The sequence below is a fragment of the Chlorocebus sabaeus genome, chromosome 27 (assembly GCF_047675955.1).
Source record: "Chlorocebus sabaeus isolate Y175 chromosome 27, mChlSab1.0.hap1, whole genome shotgun sequence".
Lineage (NCBI taxonomy): Eukaryota > Metazoa > Chordata > Mammalia > Primates > Cercopithecidae > Chlorocebus > Chlorocebus sabaeus.
The window spans coordinates 24,552,538-24,576,242 of NC_132930.1; the positions used below are offsets into that span (position 1 = coordinate 24,552,538).

General features: G+C 36.8%; 1 protein-coding gene across 7 annotated transcripts in view; it reads right to left on the reverse strand.

Annotated features, from left to right (window-relative positions):
• RBPJ (recombination signal binding protein for immunoglobulin kappa J region) overlaps positions 1-23,705 on the reverse strand; it is a 268,269-nt gene that overhangs the window by 11,744 nt on the left and 232,820 nt on the right. For all 7 annotated transcript variants that reach the window (XM_073012483.1, XM_008017713.3, XM_038008640.2 and 4 more), the window contains 3 exons: positions 16,186-16,281; positions 6,994-7,159; positions 2,463-2,637 (listed from right to left, as the gene is read on the reverse strand). In XM_073012483.1, the coding sequence (XP_072868584.1) occupies positions 2,463-2,637; positions 6,994-7,159; positions 16,186-16,281 (437 nt within the window). The remainder of the gene's footprint in view (positions 1-2,462; positions 2,638-6,993; positions 7,160-16,185; positions 16,282-23,705) is intronic.

Here is a 23,705-nt window from a genome sequence, read left to right on the forward strand (position 1 = left end):
CTTTCCAACTAGTGCCCATGCTCTACTTCTTTTTGACTCTGCCAATTTACAGAAAATACATTAAACTACACCAAATAAATGAAATTAGCAAAATCCAGTATGTGGAAATCTCTAGTGGCCAAATGTCTCAACTTACTTAAATAAATTGCAAGAGTTGGTGTGTGTGTGGCGCGGGGCGGTGGGGGGTGGGGGAGTGGGGGGGTAGGGGGGTGTTCATAGATTATACTCAAGGACATGTCACAGTATAAACTGTACTATGTGGTAGATTTGAATTTTGATTCAAGCACTCTGATTTTTAAAATAACACTTTAGACCATTTTACATTTGAACATTGATTGGATATCCATCAAACTAAAATAGGGGCAGAAGAAAGTGGGCCTGGAGTACAGGTATAGATGAAGATAATGTTGGTTGAATTTAAGATCACTGTTGAAGTTAGAGAATGAACATAAGAGGTTTCATTTTACGATGCAACTGTCTACCTGAGTGTGTTTGAAATTTTTCCATAATAAAAACTAAGTGATATTAGTGGACTGAGTGGACTAAAATATAACCAATACAAAAAAAAAAAAAAAACAAAAAACCATGAGCTCATAATAGAACAAAATGAAAAGAAAGCAAACAAAACAAAAACTCTAAAACCCCACTGGTCTCTTTCAAGGAATGTTATCATTGTTCTGCAAATGAGTAAACAAGCAACTAATCCTGCCTTTTCATTACATACTACAATTGAAGCAAATAGCTGATATGGCAAAGTTCCTCTTTGTAGAAAAAACTCCAGCTAACAAATGCAGAAGTTATGAATTTAAAAAATTAGAGTATTACCTCTTTGCAGCATTTAATGAAATGGATTTAAACATCATCAATGGCTATTAAAACCATTAGGTTAAAGTTTGCTGAGGAACTTTATGGGTAGAATAGACTAACGACAGCTGAACTACTATAATCAATCCTAACATGAAAAAAAAGGGATAATCAAATATTATGACTTCCAAAGGAAATGAATGTATATTTTACCAACTAGTTCTGAAAGTCTTTATGTCTAACCACCAGTTCATGGAAAATGAGAGAGACAGAGAAACATGTAATCAGCCAAACCCAGAATATGGAATTCTACAACAGAAAAATGATCCAGTTTCTTCAACCAAATAAATGACACAGAAGGAAAACAAAGGTGTGACAGGGTGAGACGAAACTATTACAGACTAAAATGTGTAGACCTTGTCTGAACCCGTGTTTGAACAAACCACTGTAAAACAAAACAAAGCAAAAAAACTACAAAAAGACATTCTGGGTCAATCTGATAAAACTGTACATGACATAGGATATTAGATGACACTGAAGAGCTGCTGTCAACTGTTAGGTATAACGATGTTTCAAAAAAAAAAAAAAGGCATGTATTAGTCATTATTGCAGAAATTTTGGTTGAAAGGATAGGGTAAGATTTACATTAAAATACTTCAGCAATTAGAAGACGAAGAGGTGTTGGTGGTGATGGAGATAATGAAACAGAATGATAAAACCTGTTGAGGCTGGGTAGCTGGTTTCTCCCTTTTATATAAATTTGAAAGTCTCAGCCAGGGGTGGTGGCTCACGCCTATAATCCCAACACATTGGGAGGCTGAGGTGGGTGGATCACCTGAGGTCAGGAGTTCAAGTCCAGCCTGGACAACATGGTGAAACCTCATCTCTACTAAAAAATACAAAATCTGTTGGGCATGATGGTGGGCACCTGTAATCCCAGCTACTCAGGAGGCTGAGGCAGGGAGGATTGGTTGAACCTGGGAGGTGGAGGTTGCAGTGAGCTGAGATCCTGCCACTGCACTCCAGCCTGGGCGACAGAGTGAGAGTCCGTCTCAAAAAAAAAAAAAAGTCTCCATAATAAAAAGTTAAAAAAAGAAAAATGGGTGTGAAGGTTAAATTTATAGTTCACACAGACAGTATACTTCTTTGGTAGTCTAAAAATAGGCTGATGAGATAGCAGTGTCTGCCAGAGTAACCACATTAAAAATTTTGTTTAGATTCTCAGGAAGGCCTGCCAAAAAGTCCATTTAATTAGTAGTGTTTTTCAAAGGGGTGCTTTTTGACACTGTGGGTAGATCAATTCTTTGTGGAATCGGAACTACCTTGGACACTGCAGGACATTCAATTCAGCATCATAGGCTCAAGATACCCAAAGCCAACAACATTACTCCCTCCAGTCACTATAACAACACAAGGAGAAAACCTCCCATTTCCCCAAAATGTCCTGGGAGCACTAAGGAACCAACTCTGGTTAAGAACTGCTTCATTAGACCACATACTGTCGATTTACGATTAAAAAAAGAGAGACAATAAACAGGGCCACAAAAATATTAGTAAAGAATTAACTGGCTATTGAAAAGGCCATTTTTAATTTAACCAAGAGTCTGTCTTATTAATTCATGGTAGAAATTGGGGACAAATAAAAAAAGCATACATACAGTCAGCATTTTTCAATGACTGCTTCTTTTTGGAAGGTTTGGAGATGACTTTTATCCGCTTGCTGAGGAACACACCAATGTCATCACTGTTGCCATAGAACATCTTTACAGACAACATGAAGTGCTTTCGCTTGTCTGAATCAGATATGTACAATGTTTTGGCTGTGCAATAGTTCTGTGAAAGAAAAGTAAAGTTTTAATAGCAGCAAAACCTTGTTTGTTTATGTAGTACCTACAATTCAGATGGCTATAGTTTAAGTAATAATAAGAAAAACAATTCCAATGGATAGCTGATAAAACCAACTACAAAAATTATCAACTGTAAAACTTACTGAAATTGATTTCTGAAAAGTACAAAATCTTCCTTATAAAGTCTATAAAACACAAACATTGTCATCTATTGTATCCTCTTTAAAAGACCATTTAAAAAAACAGTATTTTCTTGTTTTACATAGCTCTACAACCATGTCATGGAATTATCACTCAATGTTACAGCAGTAACTTTTAAAATAATCTTTACAGTTAAAAAAATCAATGACTATCTTCAAAAAAAAAAAAAGGCATCACAATTCAACAAATTATGTAAAATATTTTAGCAGTAGTTCTTCTTAAAACAGTGCATAGAATGTTTTTCTTTATATAGCTGAACACTAGAGTAATCACTTACACGTTTGAGGAAAACAATGCAAGACAAACTGGATGATTATAAAATGTCTTAACCAGAAAGAGATTATATAAGCATTACTTTAAAGAACTATTTTTAAAACGGTTAACTGCACAAAAGGGCGATTCATATGTACCACTAAAAGAACTGAATTTAAAGGTACTAGAGAAAATGCTCAAGGCATTATGTCAGTTTACTAGAATTTAAATTCTGATAACTGAAAAGACTAAGAGATACAGCACTTGACAAACAGCAAAGACACTTCAAAATGCTGCTGCTTATATTATATATGACAATTCTAAAATCTTTCCTATTCTCTTGATGCCTGTGAATCAGCGAGGGATCTAAACTACTGTCCTTTTCCAGATAAGATAAATAATGCTGAAACACAGTATAAATATCTAAAGTATCTGAATTATATTTTTTTAAAGATTAACATTCCACTTTAAAATTAAGCTAAACAAGTTTTTTCAACTATGTCTTCCGTATCTTCCTTTTAAAAAGCAGAACAAATGCTACTCGGGAAACAGTTAATGACTTATAGGTTTTTATTTTTAAAATTTTACTCACAGACAGCCTTGGTAGCAGACAAAACTACTGCAATCATTTATTGTACTTCTCATAGCAAAGCTATATAAGAAAATTTAGGTGCCATCTTGAACATACATTAATTAAGTTTTTAAAAATCAAAAGTTCGGTAAAAGCTTTGAGAGGTTTTGCTCTGTAGAATGCAAAAATAAGATAAAGCTAATCACAGTAATAAGAAAAATAAAAACAGGCCAGGCTGGTGGCTCATGCCTGTAATCCCAGCACTTTGGGAGGCTGAGGTGGGCAGAGTGCTTAAGTCCAGAAGTTTGAGACCAGTCTGAGCAACATGGTGAAACCCATCTCTACAAAAAACACAAAAATTATCCAGGCATAGTGGTGCATGCCTGTAGTCCCAGCTACTCAGGAGGCTGAGGTGGGAGGGTAGCTTGAGCCCAGGAGGCAGAGGTTGTAATGAGCCATGATCCCACCACCGCACTCCAGCCTGGGCGACAGGGCAGCACCCTGTCTCAAAATGAAGAAAGATAAAGCAACAAAAAAAACAACAGTACTTTGCAGTCACATCACTCCTTGCACCCAAGATCTCCAACACACTCAGAGATGGCATCTGTGAGCCTCTACACCCACAGGTCTGCCATACTCTTAAAAATGACAGCAATGAAAGTCAAATTAAGCTTAACAATGAAATTCTTCTGCAACATAAGATGAGGTCTGTGAAAATGGGTATCAATGTACTAAAGCAGACAGTCATGGGAAGCAAAAGTGAAATGTGTATCTAAATGAAGGTAATTACATTCTAATGGGAAAGCTTAAAACTGTTGAGATCGCTTAATTTTGAGTGTTAAAATTAAAAGGTAAGATCCATATCAGAAAGAGAAAATAACTGAAATCCAGCATAAATAACACATACTGGCAAACAAGAAAGGAAAAAAAGAACCAAGAAAGTTGGATCGTGAGACCTACACAAAAAGAACTGCATTTTGTTCAGAAAAAACAAACACACATATATCTCCTTGGAAAGAAAGGAAATATATCCCTAATTACAATGAGTAGTTTGAATCCACAAAAATCATAACCAAGATAATTTTATGGGAACTACTATTTTTAAAAAACTATAAGGCCATTGACCACAAACTACTCAAATTCCATTAAGAAAGAAAGGAATCAGGCCTGTAATCCCAGCACTTTGGGAGGCTGAGATGGGCGGATCACGAGGTCAGGAGATCGAGACCATCCTGGCTAACACGGTGAAACCCCGTCTCTACTAAAAAATACAAAAACTAGCCGGGTGAGGTGGCGGGCGCCTGTAGTCCCAGCTACTCGGGAGGCTGAGGCAGGAGAATGGTGTAAACCCGGGAAGTGGAGCTTGCAGTGAGCTGAGATCCGGCCACTGCACTCCAGCCTGGGCGACAGAGCGAGACTCCGTCTCAAAAAAAAAAAAAAAGAAAAAGAAAAAAAGGAAAAAGTCACTGACTCATAGAAAATAAGCAAATAAAACTAAAATTACATTTGCCTTGCTATTCTAAAAGGTTAAATTAGCTAATGGAATTCTAGAAGAGAAAATGGTATATAATCATCTCTCTAGAAATACTCTTTGAAAACAAGATCTTTAGGCAATAAAGACATTTCCCTGAAAGGAAGAAGAAATACCAAATCTAATGCTGCAAAGTGATACTTGCGAAAGACAAGCAGTGATACTATCGGTTGGTTGATTTGGTATTACCTCACTTAAAATTACTGGAAGCTGGAACTGGTTAAAATGAGCTATGAAGTAGGATTAAACAGTTACATATACACAGGTAGCTAGAATCCCTGGCTTCTCACTACCTATCTGATCCACTCATTCATAGTACTGAATGTCTACATGTGAAGCCTGGAGGCATATAACTCTGAGATTTCCTAGGTAACAAGAAAACAGATGAGACAAGACTAAGATCTATTAGATTAACTCACCACTTAAATATATTTGTTACTTTAGCTCAGGGGTCATAATTTAGAAACAGTTTGACTGGTTTAAGATGAAACAACTTTTATTGTAATAAGTATCCCAAATCTAATCTAAAATACATAGTCAATAAACCTTACTTACAAAAACTATAAAGATATAATGACATACAAATAGCTAAATTGGAAGGAGGTTGATATTAAGACCTGTAGTACTATCTGTAAAATCACTAAAATTGAATTTGAGAGCACATATCCCCTAGCTCACCTCCATTAACACTACTCCCAACCCATATCTCTAGTGCCAACTACAACACAGCAAACACTAAAATATTCAACAAAGATGCATCGAATGAAACAGCTGTTTATGCACTATTTTAGAAGATGTTTAGTCATTGAGATCAGAACCATTTTCCAAAGTACAGTAGCAAGCAAAAATAAAATCATAGCTAAATCCCAAGTGAATAAAAAACTATCTTTCAATATTAAAAGTATAGATTGGCTGGACATGGTGGCACACACCCATAATCCCAGCACTCTGGGAGGCTGAAGTGGGTGGATTGCTTGAGCTCAGGAGTTCAAGACCAGCCTAGCTAACATGGCGAAACCCTGTCTCTACAAAAAAATACAAAAAAGTTAGCTGGACATGGTGACGCACACCTATGGTCCTACTACTTGAGAGATGGAGGCTGCAGCCAGCCAAGATTGCGCCATTGCATTTCAACCTGGGTGACAGAGTAAAAATCCCGTCCAGGGGAAGAAAAAAAAAGATCTAGATTGACTGCTTTCTAAATTCATACAATTAGTAGAACTAGTTGATAAATTGTTTTCTCTAGAAAATTAATTAAAGAACCCCTGCTACGCACTAAAATTTGAGGATAACCAACTGTGGCTGTTCTTGTCTATAGTATCTCTGATGTCAAGTAAACATTTATGATCTTTATAACCCAGATAAATGCTTTCCACAATGTATATATCATCATGTCTAGTATAAAACTAAGATTAAAACAGCAGAGTAAAACATTACTGAACAATGTATTTTTGTTGAGATTTGAGTATCAAACCTCTGTCAAACAGAAGATGAGCAATCAGCCTCCTAAATTTATTACTGGCTTCCAATAGAAATCTGATTTGCTAAAACTGCTTGCAAGCTGGGGAAGCTTACTGCATGCCATCTTCCAATGTCAGCAGCATAAGCTTCATGAATGACTAGACCAAAGCGATCTGAGAGGCATACTTTTTGGTTCTAGTTTATATATTCCAGAGATTGTTACTAATAGTTATTAAAGAAAAAAATCTCCACCACAAAAATGAATATGAAAACTACATTCTGGTACCATGGTGCCCCTTTCTGGTGAACTAGCAGTCTTGATTTACCTTTCCTTCTAAGTTTAGCTGCTGCATTTCTTGGTCACTATTTCCTATCCCAATAAATGCACACGGTTGAGACTCTTGTTCAGAACAACCATCGCGTTCCATTTGTTCTTTTTTTTTCTTCCATCCACTGCCCATAAGATACACACAAGGAGGAGGGCAAAAAAACCTGAATAATAATGGGGGGAAAAAAACAAAAAGCTCAAATCAATTAGATTCAAGAAAGCATTTCCTTTTCTTGAACATTATGAATACAAAATCATATTGAAATGCACCTATTTCCCAAAGAAAAATTTTGGTGAAGCCTTTTGTAATGCAAATAATCATGCCCACAAGACAGAAATCGGGACTTCCACAATAACTAAATCTGTTCAGGTAAAATATTGGAGTTATGCGTACAGTTAGATTAAATACTTTTTAGAGTACAGAACTTCTCTTTGTATTTTCACATGGCTCAGAGTTCTAAACTACTGGAGTTCAGCAAATTCAGTGCACTCTAACATATTACAAAACATGATAAACCACCACAAAATCTGTAATTACTAATTAAGGCCTATTCAAAATGACACAATCATTAATGAGTGACATTATCGTTATGGATACTGCATTTAACTTAATGTAGTAAATTAACTTAATGGGATAAATTAACCTGGAAATTTGTATTAGAGTATTGTCCACAGTAGAAACACCCAAAATATTAATAAAAGCAAAAGAGTCAAAAGTAAATGGATCTCCTGATTATGAGCAATGTTGTATTTTACATATCTTTGAATTTTATATACACTTGGAACACCTGGTGCACTGTAGATATCTGAGAAATATTTCATGCTCAAAGAACAAAACACTATATTCTTTCAACTCACAGAATACCATAGGTTTGTTTTGCTAGTTATCAAAAACCACCCTCACAAGTTCTTCTGAGAATGACTTTCTTATAATCTTTTCTTTAGCAATTAAAAATATTATCTACTGCAAAGCCTAGCTCAAGGCTCATATTTTACATAGTTCAGACCATCAATCCAGTCCTTATATAGGGTATAAATTCAGCTTTGCTCAATTATAATGCTGACTTGTACATACTTTAAAACATCTATGCCATATCTCTCTAGAGGGCCTGAAAACTCAAATTAACTATAGTAGCCACATAAGTCATATACATGGGTGAACGGTGTATACAATAAACAGGAATATCCAGGCTGGGCGCGGTGCCTGTAATCTTAACACTTTGGGAGGCAGAGGCAGGTGGATTGCTTGAGCCCAGGAGTTTGAGACCAGCCTGGGCAACATGGCTAAACCTCGTGTCTATAAAAAATACAAAAATTAGTGGGCATGGTGGCAGGCACCTATAGTCCCAGCTACTCCGGTGGCTGAGGTGGGAGGACTACCTGAGCCTGGGAGCTCAAGGCTGTGGTGAGCTGTCATAGTGCACCTGCACTCCAGCCTGGGTGAGAGTGAGACTGTCTTTAAAAAAAAATTAGGAATATCCTTTAGCTTCCCAAAGAAGTAGTTTTCTTCCCTTCTTTCTTGAAATACACAGCCTCCATTGTCATTCTCACTTTTTATACTGTTAATAGTACCCCAAATTTTTTACTTTTCTTAATCCTAGTATAAGAAAACCCAGCTCTTAAATGCAATGATAATTAGCCACTGGTGTGTATATATCCACTCACACTCACGTGGCTGAACTATGGGCATGCAGGTCTAGTGTTGGTCCTGTCCTCCAATTGTTCAATAGATGCCTGAAATCAAATTTTGTATGAAATAGTTTTTTTTAAATTTGGCAACTAATTTACACTTATTAACACTTTGTAGGCCAACAACGTGCAGACTAAAAGAAAAAAAACTTTATGTGCATATATGCACACACATGCAGACACAAGCAGGCTGGATTTGGTACTTAGGTCTTCTTGAAGGTGGTAATATCTACTTCTTATATACTTCCCCCTCAGCCTCTACAATATTATCTACTGAATTGACTCAAAATATATTAATAGAACCTACTTTTTGCTCAACCCTAACCAGACTACTTTAGAGGCAATTCACATATGACTTACAAGAAGTAAGCTGGTTTTATTTAATATTCATTAATTCTCCAAATTATTTATTATATCCTGAGTGTGTAACAGATACTAGGGATATAGCAGTAAAAATAACCAAAAAAATTACACAAAATTCCTGTCCTCATGGAACTTACACTTTAATAGGAGAGAGATAATAAAAACAGATGAGTGAAATAACATGCACATGTACTCCGTTAGCTGGTGTACTCCGTTAGCTGGGGAGAAAAAAAATAAAGCAGGCAAGGGGTACTTGAAATGGGGACAGCCCAAGGTGGCCAGGAAAAGTTTCCTTAAGAAGGTGACTTTGAGTCATGACTTAAAGGCATGTGGACACCTGGGGCAAGAGCATTTCCACAGAGGAAAGATCCAGTGCAAAGGCTCTGAGGCAGGAAGGACTGTGACCAAGAGTGGGGAAATAACCAACAGACCAGAGTGGCTGGAGTGGAGAGCAGGAGGGGGATTAAGAGGCAGCGAAGCCAGAGGTAGTGGACAAGTAGACCAAGGAGGCCCTAAGGATTTAACTGAGTGAGGAGGGAAGTCTCTGTAGTCCTCTCACATTTATCTAATCCAATAGAAAAGAGCAGTTTTCATGCCTGTATACTTACACTGAGGCCAAGGATATAAAGGTCACAGCCAAGGTAGTGGGCCCAGTTCCAGGTCACTCTAAGTTTGGAGGGAAGCCTGGATTAACTGGGCTAGTTTTGGAGTGGGTTCAGTTCAAGTCTACAAAGGGGAGCTTTCTGGCTTCTAATGCTGGGAGTTACCCAATGCTTACTATGGCACAGAGTCAAATACCTAGGCTGGCACACTCTCAGGAGGTTGAGAAGGCATCAGTTTTGGAAACACAACTCCTGTTAGTTTTTTATTCAACACTGATGTTAGGACTCCTTAGTAAATTGGTGTATCAGCTATAAAACTCAAAGAGCTGTGTTTTAGTACAGGTTGTGTATTCCTTATCTAAAATGCTTGGGACCAATAGTGTTTTCAATTTTTTTTTTTCCAGATCTTGGATTGTTTGCATTTATTCTTAGTGGTTGAACACCCCAAATCTAAAATGCTCCAGGCTGGGTGCAGTGACTCATGCCTGTAATTCCTGCACTTCGGGAGGCCAAGGCGGGCAGATCACTTGAGGCCAGGAGTTCAAGACCAGACTGGCCAACATGGCGAAACACTGTCTCTACTAAAAATACAAAAATTAGCCAGGCATGGTGGTGCATGCCTGTAGTCCCAGTTACTCAGGAGGCTGAGGCACGAGAATTGCTTGAACCCGGTAGGTAGGGGTTGCAGCGAGCCAAGATAGTGCCACTGTACTCCAGCCTAGATGACAGAGGAAGACTCTTACAGGGTCATGTTGGCACTCAGGGTTTTCAGATTTTGGAGCACTTCGAATTTTTGGATTGGGAATGCACAACCTGTATGCCAAATACAGTAGTCAAATCTCAATGAGTTATCATAAATGGTACTTAATTTCACATCTGAAAAATATAAAGAGAGCTAAAATGATAAAAGAATGAGTAGTGCTAGTTCTCTCAAAAGTACTGTGACAAAATGCATGAAACGGTAAAAATCAGGTTGATAAAAAATTCTCTATTCAAAACAATGACCAAGGGTTTATCTCGAAAGTGCTTTCCAATCATGTAATAAATATAAGAAAAATGAAGACTTTTCAATAGTCTCTGAGTCTTTAAAAAAAAAAAAAAAAATCAACTCTAAATTATTTCAAAAAGCCATGATGGAAGAAAGTAGCAAATCTAAAATAATCTAAACATTGAAATTATTTCTATATTGCTGATAAAATCATAACTTAAACATCCCAATATCATCATCCCCTAAAATACGGCAAACAAATCAAGTTGTTGTCCAGACTTCAGTAACAATACAGTGATTGAATAAAAGTCAGCATATATACAAAAAAAGGGCAAGAATACAAGCAAAAGAAACCAAAGGGAGTGGGGTAAAAATAAAAGGCCACCAAATTAACAGAAGAAAACTCAAATACATCTTTATTTTATTTATTTACTTATTTAGTTATTTAATTTTAAAGATAGAGTCAGACTTTCACTATGTTGCTCAGGTTGGTCTTGAACTCCTGATCTCAAGGGATTCTCCTGTCTTGGTCTCTCAAAGTATTGGGATTACAGGCACAAGCCACTGCACCTGGCCTAAAATATATCTTAGGTGGTGTATTTTAGGCCAGGTGTGTGAAACTGACGATTTTTTAAAAATTTGGGCAGTTGGTCAATATGTATCAAACACTCAGTGAAAAGTTTGACCAGTAAGTGGTTAGCTTACAGAGTTTAACTGCTGCTACAAAAAGATACCCTATAAAACACGTTGCCTCTATTTTCTCATCTTTCCCAGCAGCTCTATCAACTGACAAACAATACTTTCTCTGCCACTTGGTGGCGATATGCACACATTTAAAATTTTATTCCTGTCATAGTTGTCTTTATTTTCAGACACTGTTTCAACACCTATTTCCTCAAATCTTGAGATGATGTCTGAAAACTGCCTTACAGATTCAAAGAAGGCTTTTTATCCATCCCAATATATAAATTCGGTTAAACAGAATCCAAACTCATGACATTTGCATTATCTTGCTACCTTTGCAGAATCATTACTAACCTTTGATGATTATTCAGCTCACAAGGACCATATTTAGGAACTTTCTGCATACCACAATTGGCCAATTAACACAAATCTCAATATGACTTCAGAATCAGTCTAAATGGCTTTACTGTTAATTGTTTCAACAGCATCATACTGCTGCTTAATTACTGCCTTCAAGAAAGCTGAATGTTAATATGTCAAATGACATATTAACATTTCCTCTAGATAAAATAATCTTTTAAAAAGTTTATTTTTTAACCTAAGACCTTACTTAATGAGAAACTCATCACTAATATAAATGGGGTACTAGATGTGCCATGCAAATAAATATTAGTTATTAGGCACCATATTTAACATCAAGAACAATTTAAAATTTGGGGATAAAATTTCCTAACCAAGTATTTTTAAGCATCACTCACTGGAGTTATTTTATATGCCAAAAAGACACAGCCAAGAGGACTGTGATCATGCCCCCAGGTAACCTCACGCCTTGTGCCTTTGCAACTCTTCAAAAAGGCCTGAACCTGGATCAGCAAGAAAGAAGGCAGATCTTCCTCTTCCCACTATGCACTCCACCACCAAGTAAGAGCCCAGAACTCTTTTCTGAATCCAGGGGAGTTTGCTAGACATCCAGAGGGCTAGACTAGCATTAGCAATCCCTTAATACTAACACCTGATTTTTAAAAAAATCAAGTACATTTAATGGGTTTCCCCTTTATTATAAAGTAATGCATGTCTACTTCAAAATTTTTAACAATACAAATCAGTGAAAATATAGGAAAGTAGTACTCTGGCCTTTTCATCATTTTTATTCATTTTTTAGAGAACTTCAAAGTTTAGATTGTTCAAGCTTTCTTTTGACTGGGGTTTTAGACCAACTAGGCCATGCCCAAACAATACAGAGAAATTGAAAACAGGACAGGTGCAGTGGCTCACGCCTGTAATCCCAGTACTTTGGGAGGCAGAGGCGGGCAGATCACAAGGTCAAGAGTTCGAGACCAGCCTGGTCAACATGGTGAAAGCCCATCTCTACTAAAAATACAAAAAGTAGCTGTGCATGGTGGTGGGTGCCTGTAATCCCAGCTACTCGGGAGGCTGAGGCAGGAGAATCGTTTGAACCTGAAAGGCAGAGGTTGCAGTGAGCCAAGATTGTGCCATTGCACTCCAGCCTGGGCAACAAGGTGAGACTCCATCTCAAAAAAAAAGAAAAAAAAGAAGAAAAAATATAAAAGCTACTACAATAAAAGATAAGGCTAAATTTTCCATTTTAACTCGATAAACCACTACAGCTCTATATGCATTTTGTTTGTTTGTTTGTTTGGAGACAGAGTCTCACTCTGCCGCCCAGGCTGGAGTGCAGTGGCACTATCTCGGATCAGTGCAACCTCCACCTCCTAGGTTCAAGTGATTCTCCTGCCTCAGCCTCCACAGTAGCTAGGATTACAGGCGCCTGCCACCACACCTGGCTAATTTTTGTATTTTTAGTAGAGACAGGGTTTCACCATGTTGGCAGGCTGGTCTCGAACTCCTAACCTCAGGTGATCCTCTCACCTTGGCCTTCCAAAGTGCTGGGATTACAGGCATGAGCCACCGCACCCAGCCGTATTTTTTAACAGTAACTAACAAACAGGAACCTTATCTGGATTTTAACATAATTTTCTAAATAGCTCTTCCCCTTTTGTTATCTCCATTGGGCCTCAGTTATTAAATGACATAGTGACTTTTAAAACTCCTAGTAAAGGAGTTTTTATCCTTTTGCATAAAACCTGGCACATAATAGCCAAATAGCCAACCAGAAATAAAGAATAAGTGAATTCAATTGTACTAAAATGCATCTTCAAAAATCCAGAGAAAAGAAAAGCAGCTTGCCCAAGTTTGAAGCTATATGATAAACATGCATCTATTCACAATTCAATTAGAACTAGCCCAGTCTCACCTAGGTAGGTAATGGTAAAAGAGTTAGTCTTAGGCAAAGTTAAGTTTACAAAGTTTAAGTACTCAGAGGATCTTTTCCTCCTTAGTCCCTGCTCTAGATAACCAACACTCAAACGCAAATGGAATGGTATGGCAATTAGGGTAGTAAAAAGGGTAAATATTTAAAATTAGGTCCTCAAGAGTTCCAACCCTAGTTCCACAGATTCCTAACTAATGTCAACCTGGACACATTTAAAATCTCTGATTTTTAGATTATTTGCCCACAGAATTTGGATCATAACATGACTACTTTACAAAATTGTTATGAGGATTACAACTTTAAAATATTTATAAAGCACTTTTAGATTCTTCTTCCATAATGATGGGTGTTGACTTTTTCTGTTTTGCTTAAAAAGCAGAAAACTTGCTATAAACACACACTAAATTTCATTAATGAAAAAGAAATACTGAATTTCTAGTATCAACTTCATGGGAAAAAAAAGGACCACTAATTTGAGTTGGTATGCTGTGTCCCAAACTACAGATACCAACTTCTTCCCATATTTAACCCTAAATCAGTGTTTAAGTTGTTTTAGTAAAGTAAGATAAAATAATCACAAATTTAGTAAGCCTGAATAACAATACCTGGCAGTATGAATCTTAAATACTGTTTTCACTTGTTCATCTTTGAGGATAAAGCTACCAACTAAATAGCTTTACCTTCTTGGCCAAGCACGGTGTCTCATGCCTCTAATCCTTTGGGAGGCAGAGGAGGGCAGATCACTTGAGCCCAGGAGTTTGGGATCATCCTGGACAGCATAGTGAAACCCTGTCTCTATAAAAAATACAAATATTAGCTGGCCATGGTGGTGAGTGCCTGTAGTCCCAGCTACTCAGGTGGCTGAGGTGGGATGATCACCTGAGCCCAGTAAGCAAAAATCATACCACTGCACTCCAGTCAGGGCAACATAGTGAGACCCTGTCTCCAAAAAAAAAAAAAAGCTTTACCTTTCTTTTCAGCTCAGATCTAGTCAGCTTCCAGGAAATTCCTAAAAAGGGACTTCCTAATTCTCTTTTAACATGTAAATTAATCTAATCACATACATATTACATTTCCCTTCTCTTAAGCATAAGCTGAGGTTTCCTTTATGTCACAATCTCTAAGAATTCTACTCATTCCTTTCACAACAACCCCAAAACCTTAGTTTTCATTCCTTCTCTCTTCAGTTGGGTACCTTTCTAGCCAATTAAAAACCTTTGATCTTTCTCCATAAGCAGGCTTTTTCCATGAAATGCTTAACCAAAAAATGCTGTTTGAAAGACAGACTCAAGAAACTATTCACAAGAAAATTTCAGGAACCAAGTGAAGAAACAATGAAAGTCCCCAATTAAACATAAAAAATGCTGAAATTTATAGAATACCATGAGAAATATTTTTAAATCACCTTGTTGTAATTTAATTTTGGTTAATCTACTTTATAGGTAATTTCTGTTGAGTCCACATTCAACCGGTATGAGAGTATGAACCCAGTTTTGCTGTTTCTTCTTAATAGCAACCCAAACAAGAATAGGAACAAGAGAGAGGGCCAGGATTTTCCTTATAATCACTCCATAGCTCAATTAACCTAAGCTCAAGACAGTTTTAGGATCAAGAGCTTGTTTAGCCTTTTCCTTTTCAAAATGGTACTTTTGGGGTCACATTTGTGTAAAAAACTACATTTTCCACCAAAGAGAAAGCTTCGCTGTGAATGACCTAATGTATCACATAAGTATTTGGGAAATACTATGTAGCCCAAAAGAAAAATTGTGGATTATTTGATTTTGTAAGATTAGGGATTTATTAACAAGATGACCTTTATTAAATTCTGCTTCTGGCTTTAGTATGTGTAGAAAGTAGAAAAGTTCCTCTTCAAAGCTCGTCTTGGTTTAAAAATAAAATAATAGACACTAGAAATAATAGCTTCTTACTCTAAAGCCTCCTATCAACTATTAGTTCTTACACTTTACCCCAATTGGTCGCTTTGGTTTACTTAGGCATGTCTGGGCAGGCCCAGACAAGTCTTAGCTCATAGCTTTATGCCTCTTCCTTATTCGGAAATGTTATTGCTTTCTTAAACCTTTTATAAGCAACTTCCTCTCTTCTTGGTTCTTGCTTGTACTTACCTATTCAGGAAAGTTTTATGTTATTAGCAAATCGGGTATCAATTTAAGACTGTGAGGTCCAGCTCCAGCCAATGGATGTAGGACACAGAGGTAAGGATGACCCAAATGCATAAGGGACAAATATGTCTGCTTTTCTTTTGTTAAGTGTGCTCTCTCCATTATTCCATCTGCAAGGGGCACCTTTTCTGCAGAAAGTAAAGATTGCCTTGCTGAGAGGTCCTCTGTCTCCATGCTGACTTTTCTTCATGGCACCAATTATCTATTCCTAACAGTATACTACAATTCACTTTGTTTCTCCCCTTCAGGAGACAAATCCCCTATTTTTTATTTTGTACTAGCAAATGAACCCAGTAATAGAAACCATCCTCTGACACATATATTAATATATAATTGGCAAATTCATGAGGTAACTACAATTAACTATCCACCAGAAAAACAATAATCTTACCTTTTTTCATTTCCATATGACTTCTGTGCAACTTTTGCATGAAGAATAAGTACTGTTTGATCCCCTCGCTCTTTTAAATAATTTCGCATAGCTTCCCTAAAATCAAATATAAATATTACTGTTACAGAGGTGAAATTCGTGATGAAATCTTCCTTCATTACTATGCTCTGTAATGAGAGGAATGCTTATAAATATTTTTTAAATAAGCAAACCTTAAAAACAAAAACAATAAAGCAAAGTAAATCCATAAATTAAACTGGAAGATTATACAATGATACTAAACACTGCTCATTTTCAATTCTATTCCTTGTTCTTTAAAAATAAGAAACTGTCTTGCATTCTTTAGAATTTATGATGTAACTCAAACCACAATTACACCTTCCAGAATAACTACAATCAACATATACACTGCTAATGTGGCTTTAAAATATTATAAAGTTAATAAAATGCAGTAATTTTGTAGTTTAATAATGTAGTTCCCCTCCTCAGTTTCCCTACCCCAGCTATCAGAAGCAACGTTTTTCAATGAATACAAAAGCTGTAACAAATCCTTAGGTCATCCAAATTTGTTATTACATGATCCTAAAATGACAATTCTATAGGGACCAAGAAAGGCCTATCGTTCACATACGAATACATAATTATCTCAAGGATATTAAATAAATAAAATTTAATAAAGGCTAATTGAAATCAATGAAAATCTGAATTTTGAAAAAAATATAACGTTAATTCTTTCAAGTAAAAACAACTCTACATATTTATTGAGCAAATGGTCGATACAAAGTTCAATATCTTAAATGTATTTACATACTCAATTGTTTTGCTAAGCAATATTATATAGTAAAAAGAAAGCAAGTTCTACACAGATGAAACTATAACAATTCTGAATAAGCAGAATCCCAGTTCTTGAGATGTTTTACACAGCCCAAACTTAAATGTTATTCTACTCATACTATAAAGACAAATATCAGGTATAAGAGGGTAGCTATACAATAGTAATAAGTTATTAAATATTAGGATTTCTAGGTTTACAGCATTTACATACTAAGTAGCCTGGGGCAAATCATTTAACCTCAACCAGCCTGATTCCCTAACTGGAAATGGAAGATAATAACACCTCCCTACCACAGGGTGGCTGAGGGGATTAAATGAGATAACCTAGATAACAGCATTTATTTTTACCAACTGAAAAAACCTGTTAGCTCCAAGGCCGGGCAGTAATACCAGAATATAAATAGACTGAGAACTAATCCCTACCACTGAAAAGGAACTCAAAGTCCAAGTTGTAATGAAATGCAATCATCCAAGTAGAAATATGTACAAAAAGCACCAATAAGGGAATGCCTATGTAAAGACAAGGGTGGATGGTAAAGGACTACATGCTGGGAAAAGTTTTTAGAAGCCTTAATCCTGAGAGAGAAGTAGACACAGGAAGTGGGAGGAGGAAAGCATAAGGTGCTCCAGGGCCTGAAAACAGTGTGAACAAAGGCATACTGCACATTCAGGCTAAGGAGTAAGGCAGTCACAACAGTAAAACAAGAGCAGCTAATGTTTCTTGAATGTTTCCTATGTGCCAGGCCTTGAACTAAGCACTTTAACTCCATTATTTTATTTAATCCTCATAATGCAAAAAGTTAAGTACTGATATACTGCTAACACCATTTTGATTGTCATGCCCAAGTTCTTATAGTGAATAGTGGCAGTCGGGAATTCAAACAAATTTGCAAGATTCTAAGGTGAGCCATGGCAGTGAATAAGGTTGACAATGACAGAGTCAACCATGAAAGGCTTTGAAAATTGGACATTTGTATACTTAAATACTAAGTATAAAAGTTTACACTATTTCAAATATTACCCCATAACAGGTGATGATAAAAGTAGTAATACGTCTCTGCATAGCAAAAGAAACTATCAATGGAGTAAACAGACAACCTACAGAATGGGGAGGAAACACGTGCAAACTATGCATCTGATAAAGGTCTAATATCCAGCATCTATAAGGAACAAACAAATTTACAGGGGAAAAAAAAAAAAAACCCGTTAAAAAGTAGGCAAAGAACACGAACACTTTCCAAAAGAAGACATACATGTGGTCAACAAGTGTATGAAAAAAAGCTCAATATCACTGATCATTGGAGAAATGCAAATCAAAATCACAATGAGACACCATCTCACATCAGTCAGAATGGCTATTATTAAAAAGCCAAAAAATAGCAGATGCTGGAGAGGTTGCAGAGAAAAGAGAACATTTATACACTGTTGGTGGTAGTGTAATTTAGTTCAACTGTTGTGGAAAGTTGTATGGCAATTCCTCAAAGAGCTAAAAACAGAACTACCATTCCACCCAGCAATCCCATTACTGGATATATACCCAGAGGAATATAAATCATTCCACCATAAAGTCACATGCACACGAATGTTCATTGTAGCACTATTCACAATAGCAATGACATGGAATCAGCATAAACACCCATCAGTGACAGACTGGATAAAGTGTAGTACATACACACTATGGAATATTATGCAGCCATAAAAAAGAATGAGATCATGTCTTCTGTGGGAACATAAATGAAGCTGGGGGCAATCTTCCTTAGCAAACTAACACAGGAACAGAAAACCAAATATCACATGTTCTCACAAGTGGGAACTAAATGATGAGAACTTATGAAGACAAAGAAGGAAACGACAGACACTGGAGTCTACTTGAAGGTGGAGCTTGGGAGCAGGGAAAGGAGCAGAAAAAATAACTATTGGGTACTGGGCTTAATACCAGGGTGATGAAATAATCAACAAACCCCCATGGCACGAGTTTACCTATGTAACAACCCTTCACATGTAACCCTGAACCTAAAATCAAAGTTTTTAAAAAAAACTCTTGGAAAATTATTTGACGTACTTTTAGGGGAAGTATTGTTATATGGTTATTCATTATGATTAAACCTTTAAGTATAAAAAAAGTGGTAGCAAGTAGTAAGATCCAGAGAAAAACTCAAAATGAAAAAAAAAAAAAAAAAATCCATCCCTTTGTGAACTGGGACAAGATCACCAGTCAATTTTCTCTCCAGCCCATTATAGAAAATCAATACTGTAGAAACTGAATTTTCAATCTAAACTAAAGGCAATGAGAGATCTTATTAAGGTTTTTTAAAAATACATAATTAATTTTACTTTTTAGTTATTTTTAGAGAAAGGATTCAAAAGCAGAGGGACAAGACAAACATAAAAAGGCTCTCACACTAAGAAGAACGTAACAGAAGACAGTAGGGAACAGGAAAAATAACTATTTTTTTTTGTTTTGGGAGAAGTGGATATATATTATTATTCGGTTCTGCTGACAAAAGTCAACTCTGAAGTGCCCCTGGGACCTCCGAGTTGAAAGTATTCAGTAGGTTGTTGGAAGTATCTATGCATAGTTCAAGAGAGAGGTCTGGGCTGAAAAGGTGGGGTTCACTAGTATGTAATTGGCAAACAAAACCATGGAAGTAAATGTACTCCCCCGGAACAAAAACACATTGACAGGAGAGTCAAGAATAAAATGTATTAAAGGAAACTGAGAACTGATAACAGGAAGAACTGAAACCAGCCTCAGGTGCTGTAGAAAGACACAACCTCGAAAGAAGGGAGCAATCAAAGGTGAGATGTTGCAGAAGTCAAGGTCACTTTAATTTCAGCAAGAAGTCTAACAGATGCCAGCTGGGCGAAGGACATAAGCAGGAGTTAAGTCTGAAAGTCTCTATTTATTCGTAAAATGAGAGGCCATCATGATGTCTAATGGATAAGAAAACAGCTGTAAATACTGGAAATACCTTCCAGGGTATGGAAAAGGAAGCTAACTATGGACAAATAAAACAACTGAAGATTGGTATCAAAGGACCAGCTAATGTTGGAAACCAAAAAGAATGGTGTCAATTCCCACTAACATTCCAAGGAAGGGAATAGGGAGACCATACTCTCAAACCTGCTGGGTACTAGAGATGCAGCCTGGAGAGGGTAACAATGATGAGGGATTTGAGGTGCTACAAAGTCAGGTGACTGAACATAGAGTTCAGGGTGAAAAAGAAAACAAAAGCAGATTGGGTGCAGTGGCTCACGCCTGTAATCCCAGCAATTTGGGAGGCTGAGGCAGGCAGATCACCTGAGGTCGGGAATTTGAGACCAGCCTGACCAACATGGAGACACCCTGTCTCTACTAAGAATACAAAATTAGCCAGGCACGGTGGTACATGCCTGTAATCCCAGCTACTAGGGAGGCTGAGGCAGGAGAATCGTTTGAACTCAGAAGGCAGAGGTTGCAGTGAGCCGATTGCACCATTGCACTCCAGCCTGGGCAACGAGAGTGAAACTCTGTCTCAAAAAAAAAAGAAAAAAAAAAAAAGCAAAGCCAAGAGAAGGCCAATATCCTGACAAAACCGGCACAAAATTTCTCAGCACAAAACTTGAAGGGCTACTATATATTTGAATAATTTTAAGCCATTAAGTGTATTTCTGGATACCAAATTCTATTTGCATTTGTAGTCTCTATTACATTATTTAGCAGTAACTGCATTGTGTTTGTCAGGTTTCATGTTTATTTTTCTTGTCTTCCCAAATAAGGGCAAGATTCATACTTTACATTTCTATCCCTTTCATGACAACTCAGGTAAATCAGGACACAAACTTGGTATTTGATAATATCCAAGGCAGTCACAAATGCTTTCTACAAAGATTTTAATTATAATCACTAAACGAGCTAAAATTAAAAAATCACTCTACCAGTACTCTTCTAAGCATGTATTAACATAACCAACAACCTTGAGGGTAACACACTATTATGTACATTTCAGAAACTGGGTAGAGGTTAAGTCACTTTCCCAAGATGATACTGAAGAGTGAGGATTCAAATCTAGGTAGTCTAGCTTGTGAGGACAAAATTTCACTATTAGTGGTTAGGGGTATAGCTCTGGTGTGAAATAGATCAGGTCTGTTACTAAGGGTCTGTCTCACTAAGCCTGAGTTTTCTCACCTGTAAGATAAAGACAGTAATACCTCATATTGGGGGTGGGGGGGGACACTTTAAAGTAAGTTAGTCCCACAAACTGACAGAAAGCAAGTGTCAGTAGCCTCTAATTATTTATATTATTTCCTTAGAAAGAAGACTTCAACCTTCAATAGTACACAAAGTGCAGAGGGAGGGAAAATGGGACTTGCACTGAGGCTTTGAGAGCCAAGTTGAAAATGACCTAGGAATGAATGATCAGGCATCTTAACCAGTGTGCAAAACACAAATTTTGTAAGTACACCAGGTAAACTGCACAACTATCCATCTTCCCACTGAAGATTTATTGAAAGCCCACTGTATTCTAGGCACTGGGCATTTTGCTGGCTTCTACTACTGGATGTAACTGTTCATAGTTCTAAGAACTCACGATGCTTATGATGAATGCAGGGTGACAGCTCTGGTTTTCCTTGTCTTTTCTTTCATATTTAGAATACAAATTCCTGAAAAAGTAACTAGAGCCTCAAGGTAATCATGAACAATAGTTGTCCTGTAAGAGTAATTTGCCAAACAGCTTCTTTCAACAGTAAAAATAAATTTTGCTTTATTAAACAGAATATTAAACATTAAAAATTATGTTCTCTGGCAATTAAAACTTGATCATTGACTTTCTGCACCTTAAGGAGCCATAAAAAAAGACGGTATACTCTAAAGAAGCACAATAAATAGTAAAGCCTGTCAAATAATAGCCCATATGCTTTTCATCCAAATAGAGTAAGGCTGTGTCAATAAATAGGATTTCTACCTCAGCCCTGTTGACATCCTGGGCAAAATCATTTTCTGCTGTGGAGAGACTGCGCTGTGCATTGTAGGAATATGTAGCAGCATCACTAGCTTTTACCCTGCAGGTGCCAGTAGCGCCCTTCCTTGAATTATGACAACCAAAATTGTCTCCAGATGGTGCCAAATGTCAAGAAAGAGGATGGAGTGAGATGGTCACATGGATTGAAAACTACTGGGATAAACCCAAAAAAATTTCAGTGGTAAGGTATCACAATCATCCAGGTTTCTTTTTTAATAAAAAAATACTGAAAAATTTATTATTGGAAAAACATATTATGGGTGCTGAAGAATCCTTGACCATATAATTATTATGTTTTATACTGAACTTTTTTGAATACTTTAAAACATAATGTAAATTTTGAAGTCTATTGTTTACTAATTTCATTTAATGATTCCACATAAAATTTTCATTCTAAGTGAAAACCAATTGCATCACACCTGTAATTGCAGCACTTTGGGAGGCTGAGGTGGGCGAATCACTTGAGCGCAGGAGTTTGAGGCCAGCCTGGCCAACATAGTGAAACCACATATCTACAAAAAATACAAAAATCAGCCAGGCATGGTGGCACATGTCTGTAGTCTCAGCTACTCGGGAGGCAGGGAATTGCTTGCGGAGATAGCAGTGAGCCAAGACTGCACCACCTAGGCAACAGAGCGAGACTCCGTCTCAAACCAAAAACAAAAAAAAAAAAGGAGATTTTATTTTTATCAAAAATAATTTTACTAACATTAACTTATGACATTATGGCAAATGCCATTCTGGTTCAACATGTTTAATCTGTGATTACCTTCATCAATTTTTTTTACTGTGGTTTGCTTTATAAAATTCAAACTTTTTTTACACAGCAAAAAAGAAAGAAAAGAAAGAAAGAAAGAGAAAGAAAGAAAGAAAGAAAGAAAGAAAGAAAGAAAGAAAGAAAGAAAGAAAGAAAGAAAGAAAGAAAGAAAGCAAGCAACCACAAAGAGAATGCTAAATTGAAACAACCATGAATAGTAAGATAAGCTCATGTGCTGCTGTTTCCAATGGATCTGCTTTTACTAGTTATGCCAATGGAGGCAATGGGAGTCTGCAAATAATGAGAAAAACCTGGTCCCCGCGTAAAGGTAAAAGAGAACTTCAGTTAAGGGAACATAATCAATGGTATTAAATATTACAGAACAGTCAAGAAAGATAAAGATTAGAAACTCTTCACAAATTTGACAATTAGTTCATAAGTGGAACAGCTTAATTACAATTTTCTCAGTGAGTTGGTGGTGAGGCAATACCACTGAAGCAAGCTACAAAATGAAAGGGAGGGAAGGAAGCACAACGAACATAGTCATGCTTCTTGGCTATTAAGGAAAAGGGGTGGTGGTGGGAATAACTAAGGTTATGGCAGAAAAGTTTGTCTCTTTACAGGATTTTTAAAATTTTGGATACACAGGGAAGTTTTTAATTACTATGTCTGTTAAAACAAAAAAAGTCAAGAAGAAAATGTAAAGATGCACTGCAAAAAAACCTAGTGTCTATAAACTGAATACTTCTAAGTAGTTGAAGCATATAACACACAGAATTCTGAAAGACAGGCTGGGCAAGGTGGCTCCCGCCTGTAATCTCAGCACTTTGGGAGGCTGAGGCAGGCGGATCACGAGGTCAGGAGATTGAGACCATCCTGGCTAACACAGTGAAACCCCGTTTCTACTAAAAATACGAAAAATTAGC